The sequence below is a fragment of the Pituophis catenifer genome, unplaced genomic scaffold (assembly GCF_029215685.1).
Source record: "Pituophis catenifer annectens isolate HBS135680 unplaced genomic scaffold, rPitCat1.0.hap2 SCAF_3, whole genome shotgun sequence".
NCBI lineage: Eukaryota > Metazoa > Chordata > Lepidosauria > Squamata > Colubridae > Pituophis > Pituophis catenifer.
The window spans coordinates 151,731,701-151,746,393 of NW_027256883.1; the positions used below are offsets into that span (position 1 = coordinate 151,731,701).

Below are 14,693 nucleotides of genomic sequence, written 5' to 3' on the forward strand. Positions count from 1 at the left end.
CTTCCTTTTGTAGGGATGATTGGTGAGAGAATGGAGGGGATCAACTGTTAAGCATATTAGAGGAAATGGATTATCTAGATATTTATTTAATTGGGATTCATATTGGTCAATTTTTATTAGGAGCTAAACAAATAGATTGTGCCATTCCTGGACCTGCTGGATTCCATAATAGCTTTTGATGCTATTGAATATCATATTTTTGTGAACCAATGCAAGAATTAGAGAGTTCAAGTACTGTTTAGTAATGAATAGTTTAAGTCACTGGTTATGGGGAGAAAGAGGTTGACTTAGTAGCCATTTATTTCATTGAATGGTAGCTCTGAAAGAAACCTTTATTTTCCAGTTTCTTGTTAAAAGTGGCTTTTACAACTTATAGTTCTAAGAATTATGTTTAAGGAACTAAACTAAAATGCAGTCTTATATAACCTAATGTCTCTATCTAGACAAAGTTGAAGCATACGCATTACCCATCTATGGCAAGAGTGAGTCTACAACTAGCAGTCCAATTTCTCTTTCAAACATATCTGCGAACGAAGAAAAAACTCAGGTGACTTTTTTGGAAAAGTTCTTTTTTCTGAAGAATACACATACACTCATTCTTTTCTGGTCGTACCAATATTTCTCTCTTTGCTTCCTTTAAGGATTGATACAGAAGAATGGATTGCAACCATTGATGCTTTAGTTTCTAAAAGTTTTGATGCTTGTCAGTGGTTAGTTGAATATTTAGTTGAAGCTGAAGGACGAGAACTTATTAAGTAAGTACTAACATAGTTGGTCAATCTGTTTGATAAGATTCCATGATATTGTATCCTTCTTTCCAGTTCAAGTCTTCCCCTACTTATATAGCCCCTGTTTATGTAGTTGTGAAAAAACAATGTGCAGAGATATCAGCAGGCCCACAATAACCTTTGGTTTGTAGATAACCCTAGAGGCAATTATCTTATCTAGTCTCTCTACACCTGTGAATATTAGGTTTCCCAGTAGGAAAATAAAAAAGCAAATATAATTTAAATAAGAGCATAAAAGAATTCAGCTTGGCTTCATTTCTCAATGATGGGGTATTTTTCAGAACATTTTTGCTGGAATGCAGTGTAAGAGAAGTGAGAGTTGCTGTAGCCACAATTCTTGAAAAAACCTTAGACAGTGCCTTGTTTCATCAAGAAAAGGTCAGTAATGTAAAAACCACACTGCTCTTTTATTCATTGCATATTAGTAAATTTCTAAAATTTGTTAGTTGACAAGAATCATATGATTTCTAATTGTTATGAATATAATGTTTACACTCAGCAGATTTTTTTTATGAAAACATCTGCTATGATTCTTTTAAAAGCTTGTTTCAAATCTGTCTGACTTTTAAGACTTTAAGAAAGTGTCAGCTTTATTGCAAGCTTTGGAAAAATATTTTTTGCTTTCATCTGTAATATTTTATATTCATTGTAAACTTGAATTATTAAATTGATAATTTCAAATAAGGGCCTTCTTACTTTTACTTTTTTGACAGCTAAAAAGCTTGCATCAGCTAATAGAGGTGTTGCTGAGTCTATTGGACAAAGATGTCCCCGAGAACTGTAAAAATTGTGCCCAGTACTTCTTCTTGTTCAACAATTTTGTACAAAAGGTAAAAAAAAAACTATTCTACTTTTCAGATTGCTGTAATTAGATAAAAGAATGAAGCTATATTACAAAAAATTTCCAGTATCGCATAGGAAAAAAAATCTGTCCTTTGCCAAGTGGAAGCTCTCTATAGCATGCAAAGTGATAGTTTCAACTTGCTATTCCATAAGAAAAGTAAACTGAAGTTCAAAGTTCTCTTAGGGAAGGTTTTTGAGGAAGCACCAAAAGACTCTGGAAGAAGTGGATTATCACGAATGAAGGCGAATAAATGTGTCCCAAGATGCAGGCTCCAATCTGATTCAGTCAGTGGGACCAGAGGTTTAGTCTTACAAGCTTTTGGACTCGTGTTGGAACCCGTTCTCAGGGAACTTCTCTCTAGCAGTGTGTGTGCTTTGAGCTATTCTGTGTGTGGTATTTATATGGTGCCTGTTGTGTGTGACTTTTTAGATACTGATTGGGGTGTTGAAGGCTGGCTATTAAGTTGTTGGCTGTTGTTTCCTTGTGCTGCCAAACCCTCCCTCTTAATTACTTGATAAGATAGTGGTAAATCAGCTGATGGTAATTCAAGTTCCCTGAGGATGGGCTCCAGCACAAGTCTGAAAGCTCAGACCAAATCAGATTGGAGCCTGCAGAAGTGAAATATCTTGAGTCTTTTCAATCAGAATTCAGGCCTAGTTATAGTACTGAGACAACATTGGCTGTGCTTGTTGTTGATGATATCTGGTGGGATAGGGGTAGTGCATCCTGGCCCTCCTTGATCTTTCTGAGGCTTTCTATACTATAAACCATGATATTCTTTTGGGATGGCTCAGGGGATTGGAGTGGGAGGTACCATGTTACAATGGTTCTCCTCCTTTCTGCAGGGCCAGTTCCAGTTGGTGTTGAAAAGGAAGCAGATTTCTTTCTAAGCCTAAGAACTTAAAATAGTCTGAAGACGTATAGTCTTGTACTGCTTATGCTGCTTCAAATGCCACCCTTTGCTGTTCTTTGCATAGTAGTTCACAGAACATTATACCAAGTATATTTTAGTTATAGATATTATACTATAATTACCTCTTAATTGTTATGTTATAGTTTTGGCAGATCAATCACATCTTATTATTGAGCTAATAGGGGGAAAAAAACCCAAAGGAAAAAATCAAAGTAAAAATGCCCAGGTAGATTGGTGTCACAGAGCCATTTAAAGTCTGTAGATCAATATACTGGTAGTTGAATGTAATCAGATAAGATTTAAGAAACATTTCAGAGTAAATGCTTGATCAATTATTAAATATTTCAAATATTTAACTTGTTTTTGTGGTTTCTCCATGTTTTCTAGAACATAACCCTATGTTTTTCCTGTCTTCTACAGCAGGGTATAAGAGCCTGTGACCTCCTCCTCAGGCATAGTGCCTTGAGTCATATGATCAATTTCCTTCTTGGTCCCAACAGGCAGAATAACCAGGTATGAGCGTAGAGATAACATTTCAGTCTCTGAGCAGAGTATGTGCTTTAGTCTAGTTCAGAAACTTAGTAGTAAACCTAATTGTTGGGACTTTGAGAAGACCCCTTCACTCTGCAGGCCTTGGCACAATCACTGCTGCTTTTGAATGCAGGAAGATTGCAAGAAATGCAATCATATTGTTTTTCCCCAAGAATGGGCAACGTCCCCTGCAATTACAGCTTCTGTTCATTCGGAAGTATCCCCTAAGTAGGAAAGTATGACAGCTGTTTGGCCTAAATTACCTGTATCTGCCAATTATGGGACTGTCGGATAAATGTGATTCAGATTGAATAACTACTTGAAGTACCCTGTATGCTCATTAATGGGATTTTCAATCGGGTATTGACAGTTTAAGGGAATACATAGCTTAGATGCTGGCTGTGCTAGAAAGTCTAATCTATTTGCCCTCCAGCTTGCCCATTCTTTTGGAGCTACTTGGAAGTTCAGGATGGTGTAGCTTATGCTCTTCTTGAATAGACAACATCTACCTGTTTTGGCTGTGGTAACGTTTTCATCAAATCACTCTGAAAGCATGCTGTTGCCATTCAGCCTGGCTGAATCAGGCTTCATGCCTTTATTCATGAAAAGATACATTAAATGAACTATGAGTGCTTATACAATGTTTGGTATATACTTAACAAAACAGAATCGCAGATGGAGTTCCGCACAAGCCCGGGAATTTGGCTTCCTCCATAATACTGTGGCATTGCTTGTCTTGAATTCAGATGTCTCCTCACAGAGGAATGTAGGTAAGTCTTCTCAGTTTTTCTCGATGACCTCAGCTAGATGTTATAGCTGCAGTATGTTTGCCACCCCTGATCATTTTTAAATTATTATTTATTATCAGTTGTTTTTCAGGACCAAGTGTAGTTTTATATTTGTACTTCTTTTACAGCTCCTGGTTTGTTTGCCCTGCATTCACCCCTTAGCATTACTACTTCAGGGCCACTTTTGGCCCTTCATGAAGAAGTGGAAGCTTTGATATTCCTATCTGAGGGGAAGCCTTATTTAATGGAAGTAAGCAGCTATTTTACATCTATTTTATGATGAGTTAAATATAATACAGAACTAAGGCTTTAATCAAGTTGGTCTAGAATCCAGTCTCGCAACACTGTTTAGAAATTATGTTACTGCAACTACAATGCTACTGTACAACCCAAGTAGTGAAGAGATACCAAATAAGTATGTAATGCAAGTATGTAATGCATACCAACTTATACAGTGTACTGTTTTTTAAAATAATAATGATAATCCTCTGCTCTTCTCTCAAAGGTGATGCACGCTTTAAGGGAGCTAACTGGATCACTCTCGATCCTTATTGAGATGGTGATCTACTGTTGCTTTTGCAATGAGCACTTTTCCCTTACCATGTTGCATTTCATCAAGGTAAATTTTCTTAATAAATTTTCAAGACATGAATTGTTCTGGAACTGAAACCCAGCGCCTGTAGCACTGATTTAAGAATATGCATTCTGCTTTGGAATTTTGGTTTCCATGATCTGAAACCAAATGGAAATTTTGGTTTCCATTGTGTGATCCTTCTGAATTTTAAGGACTGAAACACACTTTAGTTTTCAATGCTATTACTTTAAGGAGTTACAAAATGTCTATGATTTCTTATTCCCCATATATTCCATCAGTATACAGTATATATCCATAACTTGTATGCTTGAAAATGTTTTTTCTCAAAATTTCCATTTTGCATAAACCACTCTTATTATCTATCCTTTAGTATCCCGCACAAATGTTTTTCAGGAAAAATTCCACGAGCTAAAAAATTCTGTCAAAATGAGTTGTAAAGTCTTATTGAAAAGTACAGCATTACTTTCTAACTATTTTCTAACAAAAATATTTATGAACCTTTTACATTGTACAATCTTTTACAATGAATGTTTCTAAAATACAAATAAATAGTTTACCTGTGTACCTTCTGCTTGCCTGAATTTATATTTTTCACTTGCAGAATCAACTGGAGACAGCTCCACCTCATGAGCTGAAGAATATTTTCCATCTCTTACATGAGTTATTGGTAAGTAGTAAGATAAAAAATAAAATCTCCCTCATATCAAGCTTGTCTCTGTTGTTCTTAGAAATGGTACTGAATGGGTATGCTATTGAACTTAGTACTAAAGCTTTTGACTTTATTCTCAGCACTTTAAAATATTCATAAAAATGCCCCCCAAAATTAATATCTCTACATATTAGACCTAATTTGTAAATGCCATATGTTTTAGTGACTTTTAAATTATACTTTCGTAGATATGTAGCTGTGACTAATGTTAAAATTTTGCCTATTTTTCATTATCTGGCTTGACATAGCATTCTGCTTAAACCAAAAAGTTTCTATTCTATTCTAATTGCTTTCAGTAGAAGCTGTGCACCACAAGCCTCAGTGCAGGGGTAAAATGCTCCCAGTTCGGACCGGATCACCCAATCCGGTAGCAATGGCGGCGGGTGGTTCAGAGAACCGGTAGCAAAAATCCCTGCACCCCTCCCCCCCCATGCCCAGCAGAGGCTTTTTTTATTTTTACTTTTAAAAGCATTTTTTCTATAACCTCTTCCGATGAAAAAATGCTTTTAAAAGTAAAAAAAAAAAGCCTCTGATGATTGCGCGGATCATCAGAGGCTTTTCAGAGCATTTTTTTCTGCAACCTCTTGGCCAAAGAGGTGGTTAAAAATGCTTTGAAAAGTCTCTGATGATCCCAGCTGAGTTGCCTGATCGGCAGAGGCTTTTCAAAGCATTAGAAAAAATGCTTTGAAAAGTTAAAAAAAAAAAGTTGGCCACATCCACCCAGTCACATTACCCCACCCCCAACCAAGCCACGCCCACAGAATCAGTAGTAACAAATTTTACATTTCACCCCTGCCTCAGTGTAACTGATTAAAAGTGATAAACTTTTTTACTTGATCATACCTCTTGTTTAAGTAGACTTGAAATGTTGGATTTAGATTCAGTGTAGCTTAGCCTAACCTTCTCTGTTGTTTCACAGATTATTGAAGATCCTTTACAAATAGAGCGGGTCAAATTTGCATTTGAGACTGAAAATGGATTGCTGGGTTAGTACCACTGCATAGAATTAGTAACTGAGTTTCAGAGAATCATGCAATGAATCCCAACAAGATAACGGTATTTTCAAATACTGCAAGACTTTAGTTATATGAGTGCTTCTGGTTGTAGGCATTGTAAGAGGAAAGCCATGCTATTCTTTGAGATGGGTAAAAAACAGAAGACTGGCAGCAGCTTTTCTAATTATTTTATAAAATTTTAATAACATTTGTTAGTTGGAAAAAGTGCACCAGACTCCTGATGTTTAATTACTTGGGAAATCACTTTGAAATGAAGAAATGTTTTGCAAGTCTCTGTATTCATAAAAGAATTTTTTTTTTTTGGTATTCAGAAAAAGAATTTAGAAATAATATACATACCATATTTTTCAGAGTATAAGACACACTTTTTCCTCCATAAAAGAGGGTGAAAATTTGGATGTGTCTTATACACTGAATATAGCCCTGCCCACCCACCAGCCTCCACCCTTTTGGAGGCTGCATTTGCAGCCTCCCAAACAGAACCTCTCAATTTTTTTTTCTTATTTTCCTCCCCCAAAAATAAGGTGTGTCATATACTCCAAAAAATACGGTAGTTCAAGAATGTTCTGTGAGATGGGCATCCATATAAGTATGAATTATGCATAAAGTAAATAAACTCCTTAAGAGCTATTTCTCTCATGATAGCAACTTGATTCATATGCAGTATTTTTGGGCATTTTGAGTACTGCAACTTAAGTAGATGATATTGGAGAAATAAAAGATTATAAATTCAGGCTGTGTTGCAGATTTAAAATATCTGCAATTTGCTTGCTAAAGCTTATTTTTCTGTATATTAATCTGTAAAAAGAGTTCCTTTGTGGGTAAAAGATAATGAGCCACAGCCTAAATTCAGACATTGCCAAGCTGATTAAAAAGCAGCTTGGTTTGGCATGATATCTAAATGTAAAATCATAGCAAATGTCATGATCTGCAGCAGTTAATGCACCATGAAATGGAGTTTAACTGTGGACATACAAAGATAAGTTGAAGTAAAATGGAAGGTGTAAAAGAGCTGTAAACTGTGCTTGACATATCAGCATTGAGACTGTGTTTATAATCTGTTTGCTCAAGATGGTGACTACTTTTATAAATTATTATTGTTTTCATACCCTCTCTTAACAGCTCTGATGCATCACAGTAACCATGTGGACAGTAGTCGTTGCTATCAGTGTGTCAAATTCTTAGTCACACTTGCTCAAAAGTAAGTATGTAGTAAAAGTGAAGAAGGGGTGCTAATCATGCCAGGTATATGCTCTTAATATACTAGGATGTGGATGACATTTTAAATACCTTTTGTATCAAACTCAAAGCCAGATTCAAAGGTTGGAGTGTTCTGGCCATAGAACACAATGGGAACGTGGGACTACTACTTCACTCCCATTCCTTTGTAATCAAGGCAGTGAAAATATTAGCATTGCCAGAGTGACTGCTGCTGACTAGCCAACATATAGAAATATTGGTGAAAGAGACAATATTAACAAACCATTAAATTGTTGAAAAATATTCTCATAGGAAGGCTCACAGAGAGGACACCTTTACTAAAAAATAGGGTTGTAAATAGCCATGTGTAGTACAACTACTACTAATATTCTTTTAAAATATTTTATCCTTCCTGCCTTGTATTGGCTACAAAGTCGATGTCAAGAATTATTTCTATATGACCAGAAAGGGAACCTCTTGTAAATTGGAATAATTTAAAGAGGGAACATAATCCTTTAATATTTCAAATACATAATTTTCATAATTTCTCTTTCTTAAAGATGCCCTGCTGCTAAAGATTACTTTAAGGAGAATTCTCATCATTGGAGTTGGGCTGTTCAGTGGCTTCAAATAAAGGTAATACTTATTATTACAAATATATATATATATAGGTATAATGTAAATCAATAAGTCCTATTCACCATGGTTCAGAAGTTCCTTCAGTGAGTCAATGGTAAGGAAGAGGGAGCAGGAAATTTTTGTTCTTGGAACTGATTTCCTTTTGAAATTCAGTCCAGTAACAATTTGCTGTGCGGTTTTCATTAATTGTTGCTTTCACGTTTTCACATTTTTCTAGATGTCTGAACACTACTGGGCTCCACAAAGTAATATATCCAATGAAACCTCAACTGCCAAAACCTTTCAGCGTACTATTTCTGCACAGGTCAGTAAAACTGGTTGTAAGTTTATTGCATTTTCGTTGCTTTTACTTTAAGAGTGACAGTTGCTTTTTTTTAAATACCCAGGTGAAACAAAAGGATTTTGCTATGTAAGAGCTTTCTTGTTCTTTATAGAATTTAGCATACTAGTTATATTTTGATATTTTTGGAGTTATGCATGCATAGAAAATAATTTGGAGGAACTGTTTCAGAAGGCAGGAAGAGACAAGTACTTTAGTACTTTAAAGTACTTTTAAAGTTTAGAGTATTTTAAAGCAGCTGCTTCTTTAACAAGAATCATTAAAGCATTCACCTCTGTCTCTTGAGATGGGGGGGAAACTCAGAGAAGACTGGAAAAAGGCGCTGGGCTTGCTCTTGCTTTTGAAGCATATACTCTAAACCATTGTCTGAACATGTACAGTGATAAATAGATATTATGGCTACTATGTGGGAATATTATAAGTGGAATAGTTCTATTGATTTTTGGGTTGGAAGGAAAGATGGGTATGTAATTTGAATTCATTTCCAACTACTACACATCTTTTTTCCCCGGTGACTTCCAATTGCATCTAAACACACTACCTTAGCTTTTAATTCTCACATTCTTCTTTTAGGACACACTAGCATATGCCACAGCCTTGCTGAATGAAAAAGATCAATCAGGAAGCAGTAATGGATCTGAGACCAGTCCAGCCAATGAGAATGGAGGCAGACATCTACAACAGGTACGTAGAGTGGTTTTGTTTAATCCATGAAATATATGACGTATTGACAAAATCAAGCAGCCTGTCAAACGTCTAGCAAAGAACGTAGAGAAGATGACTTGGGAAATATCTTATTCCAACTTCTAAAAATTAGCCTCTTATAGGAATTACATATTATGTGCTGAGACTGAGAAATGTGTATGTGATCACTACTGCATCCGTAATATACTATAATACAAAGAAAGAGTTTGCATATATACAACAATTATAATACTAAACATACCTCTATAGATCTACTCACCCACTTCATAAAAAAAGACTTAAGTCACCTCAACCAACACAAGACAGGAATAGTCTCTGACCAGAAACAAAAACAACAATCAGTAGAAATGGAGGGAGAAATAAAAAGATCGAAAAACTGGAGAACTGTAAGTACATCAGACACAAACTGGAATAATAGGATAAAACCTCATGAATTTAGGAAAACAAAAGAAGAAAAGAACAAAAGAACAAAAAGAAGAAACAAAACAAATTTCAGTTTCCCTCTCCAAATAAACTAAACATATACTAATAGAATACAAGATGTCAATCACAACCTTTAACGATTCTCAAATTTCTCTGAAGCTGTTCCAGGGATCTTGATTCAGTGTAATACCTTCAATTAATGCACAGATTCTGTTTGAAGGGATGATTGAAATCGAACTTTGAATTAATTCATTCATCTGAAGCTTCACATAGTCCTAATAATAGCTTATGTGATGTGCTTTGTTTTTAAGGCCCTATTGCCTTCAGTGGCAGGCCAGCGCTAAAGGAAATGGTGAACATGGGCAATATTCAAACATTATGTAGCAGGTAAAATGTCACAATAGAGTCATAGCAAGATTATATTATTACATTACACTGTATTTATATTCCATCTGTCCTCTGATAGTTCATGGTAGTGCTGATCTAATTTATATTGCATTTATTTCTAAACTAACCTTTGATGTTGTCAAAGTTTTGAAAGTATTTCCTTAGATGAAATTAACAATTCGAACCTTAAAATATTCAAATAAAAGCTCTATTTAGTTTGTTAAACAACATATGACAATATAGTTTCTGTACCCAGTAACAGGAAGACTTGTGTACATTTGCGTTCTCCTGCTCATTTTCACCACCAACCAATATTAAAAGAGAGTTATCTCTGATTCTAGATAAGTTCTAAAATCATCATGCCATGGAGCCATTGATAGCTTTGTCTTCCATGAATTTGTTTTAGGTACCATATGTTGAGGGACATTGCTTTTTAATATAGCAAATTCCATACATACTTCCGTTTTAGTGCTCCTAATCATGGTGTGTTATCCTAGTCTAATATAGGTAGTCCTCGTTTAACAACTGCAATTGGAACCGGCAACCCTGTTGCTATGTGTCAAGATCATTCAGTGAAACTTCATGTGACCATACCTGATTTACAACATCAGTTCCACTTTGGTCATTAAGCATATCGCCCATAGTTGTTAAGCACATGCCGGAGGCTTAATGACTTTGTGCTGGTTTCTTCATGAACTTTGTCGGTCTGAAGATGGCTGTGAAAGTTGCAAAGGTGATCATGTGACTGCAGAACACTCTGACCATTGTAAATGCAAGCCAGTGGCCAGGCACCCAAATCACTATCCCATGACCACAGGGACGCTGCAACCATTGTGCTATAAGGTTGAACAATTGCTAAACCAGGACAGTTATTAACCGAGGACTATCTATATTTCACATTCAGTCCATCTGTTCCTTTCGTGAAAACTGTAGGGTTAATTTCTGGTTTCCAAAAGGCAGTTGCTAAATGATGCACAGGGCATCATTTATGATACCTTCCAGCAATAACTATTTGTTCAGTTTAAACAACAGCATAACCTTTCTAATTCTTTTGTATTTTTTAAAAGGGCTCAGTATCTCCCATGATGATTGGTGAACCTAAAAGTGACCTTGAAGATGTGGATACTTAATTGATGGCTGCAAGCTGAAGGAGAAAAGCTCCTCTGAAGTGGAGAATACCCAGCACTTTCGTGATATGGCTGGAATCCTTTTGTTTTCACTTTTAGAGGAATCTGAAGTAAATGCTTTCAAAAGATCAATAGGTACTTTGTAATGAGTTAAAAGTATTCTTCAGTTGAGAAGTTACAGCATTAGGCTATGAAAGTCTCCCGACATCTGCTATGGTTCTTATAGATGCTAGTTTAGGCATGAGTCAAAACAAAACAAAACCCTGTCAAGATTCCACCCATTTAAGAACAGTTATCAAGTAATTGAAACTTTTATGTGAACATTTAATGAGTGAATGTAAAACTTTTGCTTTTCTGTGATGCTGCAAAACAAAAGAAAAAAAGAAAAAAAAAGACTTGGGTTTTTATACAGAAGAAGAAATCAGATTGCCTTTACATATAAATGGCAAATTTTTAATCTTTTTTTTTTAAATATTGAATAGGAATATTCAAATTTATGTAAAAAATGTGTGATTTTCACTTGGCATTGTAAAATATTAGTTGAGAATAAATTTACACAAGGACTTTTGTATTTAATATGTCTCTAGGTAATTTGTATAGTGCTTTACATAAAGGGTTGTTTTTAAGAGAGCCTTTTATGTAAGGATGATTATTCCTTATGGAATGGTTTTGGTACAAGTTAGTCTGGAATCGGTAACCTTTTTTCCTGATGCTGTGTGCTTAAAGGGTAAGAGCAATAAAAGAGCTTTGTTTATTCCAAGAATACAATTATGGCATCAGTAGAACTTTGTAGAAAATGATGAGTAAGTTTAACAAAAAAAGCACTTTAAGACAGAATTTTATTGCTGTTTGCCTCCTTAAATCATCCTTCTACTACTTGGAGACATATTGAATAAACCGTTGTGTTAATAATGTGATCTGCAATCATTTGCTTATACTTTTAAATTGAATAAGTAGAAATTGGCTTTCCATGATTACTTGGGTAAAGTAGGGACATTTCAATTTTTTAAAAAAATTAACACAGGCAAAGGATTGCAAGCTGCTTTGCTTAGCTAGGCAGCACTTGAAATACAAGTGTAATTCTTTCATAACTGGAAACAAATTGAACTTAATATGAGTAAGCTTTTGTTCACCACGTGAAATGCAGTTAATCTCTTAAACTACTCTCAACACTTTTTTCCACACCAATGTTGAATCCCAGGTTTTTTTTTTCAGCTTTTTCTTCATTTGCTTTTCCTTTTGCTTTTGTTCAAGGATTTTTGCCTTAATTTATACAAAATATACCATGCACATGAACTGGGGGGAAATGCTCAGAGTGCCTGGACAATTTGCCAAATCAAAGGCACAAGCAGCCAAAAAGTGCCTCTTTTTTTTTTTCTTTTATTACTGTTACAAAAACTGAACTGGCACATAAATTACTTCACTGCTGTGCACTAGTTGTGAATATAACAGGTCATTTCACTGTTGCTGGAAACAGCTGCACATCTTCCGGTTGAAATTCTCTGCCATACGGGTGAGTCAGAGAAGTACTGTTAAAAATGACTTTTCAGCTGAATGTCTTCTCTGAAGGTAGTACTTTCAGTGAAGTTAGCAGAACTCAGATATTTTATTAAGCCTTCAAACATTTTAATACAATGTTTAAAAATTTAGAATAAATGTTGTTCCTATCCCATCCTGTGTCACCCTATCTTCCGTTTAATTTAAATGAAAGTAAGTTAGAGAGCTGATCTGAAGAGGAAAGCATCGGTCCAAAATCATTTAAATTTGCATCGTTTCCTACGGAAAAGGGGGTCTCATCCCAAGTTGAAGCAGGGCATTTTTTTCAGAATCACAGGATGATCTGTTTCACCACTATACTTTCTAAAACCACGGCAAACTGTTTTCTGCTTCACTCCTAGCTTGTAGAGAGTTAATGGCTATGGTTTCAAATATAATACTTGGTCAATTATTTGGCTTCCAGCTGTTATCACTTCAATCGGCTGAAGACTTTTTTTTTAAAAGAAACTAATTTGCCATGCAAATTGTCACACGTTTTATGTTGCTAATTCTTTTACTGCTAGTCCTTTTGGATGAAAAATGCATTTTACACATAACATTCTCTAGGATTGGGGCAATTACAATTCTGTTGTCTCTTCTCATTGTGTACAATTGTATTTAATTAGTTCCCAAGGCAGTGAAAAATGGAAGGGAGAGGCAGTTTCCCTGAGGGGGAAAAAATCCTGGTCAATGGAATAAAGGTTATCCCTCTCACCAAAAAAAGAAAAAGATGCCTGATTATTAAGTTAAAAAACAGCAGTGTGGTGGCCTAGAGGTCTAGGTCTCACCTCACAATTAGGAAGCTGTGAGTTTGATCCTAGGTAGATTTTCTTCTCTCTGGGTGCAAAGAGAAAATATCTGCTGCAAATTCCACATAGGTGTCAGTGTTTTACAGCATCTTCTGAGCAGTTTATGTCAGCATATTGCCCCCAACTATCTGGATCCTCATGTTATCAACCTCGGAAGGATGGAAGACTGAATCAACCTTGAGCTCATCAGAATTCCAAGTCCTGGCTGTGGGCAGAATTAGCCTGCAATACTGCCTTCTAATCACTGCGCCACCAGAACAATATCAGTATGCTATTTTATACTAAAAGATGTGAGGGTATTTAAGGATATTTTTCATACCTATCTTCTATATAATCTGGTAATTTATATATCTCCTAAAGTACTTTGTTTTGCCACACAGTTTACAATGGGTATCACATATGACTTTGAATCACTTAATGAAAAAACCCAAGGTATGATAAAAATTAGATTTTTTTTCCTTTTCTCTTTCCTTAAATATAATTGTAGAAAAATGCAGAGGAGGTGTTTAAGTACAGCTTCATAAATGCAGCCACATTAAAATTGTATGAAACTTTATTTCAAAAAGAAATTGCTTTATAAAATGTTATATAAAACAGAATAAATATATTCCAGATAAAAATGTAAAAACCACAGCACAAAGAAACCTTCTCAAGCAATTACAGTGGATAATAAATTTGAGTATTAACTTCAAAACAACATATAAAGAATCACATGCAGTTTATTCTATTCATGATTCGGTGTTTTTTGCCCTTTCTAAAGCAGAAATGCAACAGGCTCCAATATACATTTATTTTGAACTAAACTTACATTTAAGAAAATATGTATATGGTCCCTTAGTTAAAAATAATTTTACCTAGTAATTTGACATACACATGGTTAAAGATTCAATTACATAGGCAATTAAACATTTGGTAAGAGAAATTTAGATGACAGTAATAGCCTACTTTAAAAAGCCAATTTAAATGGTTGCTACCAAATACTTTGTTAGGAAACTACACTGTTTGGTGCGAGTTACCCAGCGTGTACTTTGTTTCATGGTTGCCTTAAGGCCACTCATGCAGGAGTCCTAAGTCTTCAGCGCTTTTAAAAGCTTCAGGTTTGCTTGTGTAAAACTATTTTTCATTGATTAAGTACTTTTCCTGGGGCCCAATGATAATTTTTTTTCAGCTATAGTTCCCAGTATTTTTCAGAATCCTCATCATAAGAGGATGGAGCTGAGAGTTATGCTTCAGTGATATCTAGGAGACTAGTAGTTCTCTACATTGATCCAGTCTCCTTAGAGAAAACTGCTCGCATTTTTGCAAAGCTTCCTCCGTTCATGGCTACAGAAGCTAACACAGTT

General features: G+C 35.3%; 1 protein-coding gene across 1 annotated transcript in view; it reads left to right on the forward strand.

Annotated features, from left to right (window-relative positions):
* USP24 (ubiquitin specific peptidase 24) overlaps positions 1-12,953 on the forward strand; it is a 77,047-nt gene extending 64,094 nt beyond the window's left edge. Inside the window, exons 53-67 of the mRNA XM_070941302.1 lie at positions 444-547; positions 642-755; positions 1,070-1,166; positions 1,502-1,618; positions 2,966-3,058; positions 3,744-3,846; positions 3,993-4,114; positions 4,370-4,483; positions 5,061-5,126; positions 6,088-6,154; positions 7,307-7,385; positions 7,945-8,020; positions 8,241-8,327; positions 8,937-9,047; positions 10,946-12,953. Coding sequence (XP_070797403.1) covers positions 444-547; positions 642-755; positions 1,070-1,166; positions 1,502-1,618; positions 2,966-3,058; positions 3,744-3,846; positions 3,993-4,114; positions 4,370-4,483; positions 5,061-5,126; positions 6,088-6,154; positions 7,307-7,385; positions 7,945-8,020; positions 8,241-8,327; positions 8,937-9,047; positions 10,946-11,008 — 1,413 coding nt within the window. The 3' untranslated portion in view covers positions 11,009-12,953. The remainder of the gene's footprint in view (positions 1-443; positions 548-641; positions 756-1,069; positions 1,167-1,501; positions 1,619-2,965; positions 3,059-3,743; positions 3,847-3,992; positions 4,115-4,369; positions 4,484-5,060; positions 5,127-6,087; positions 6,155-7,306; positions 7,386-7,944; positions 8,021-8,240; positions 8,328-8,936; positions 9,048-10,945) is intronic.
* The last annotated feature ends 1,740 nt before the right edge of the window (positions 12,954-14,693 follow it).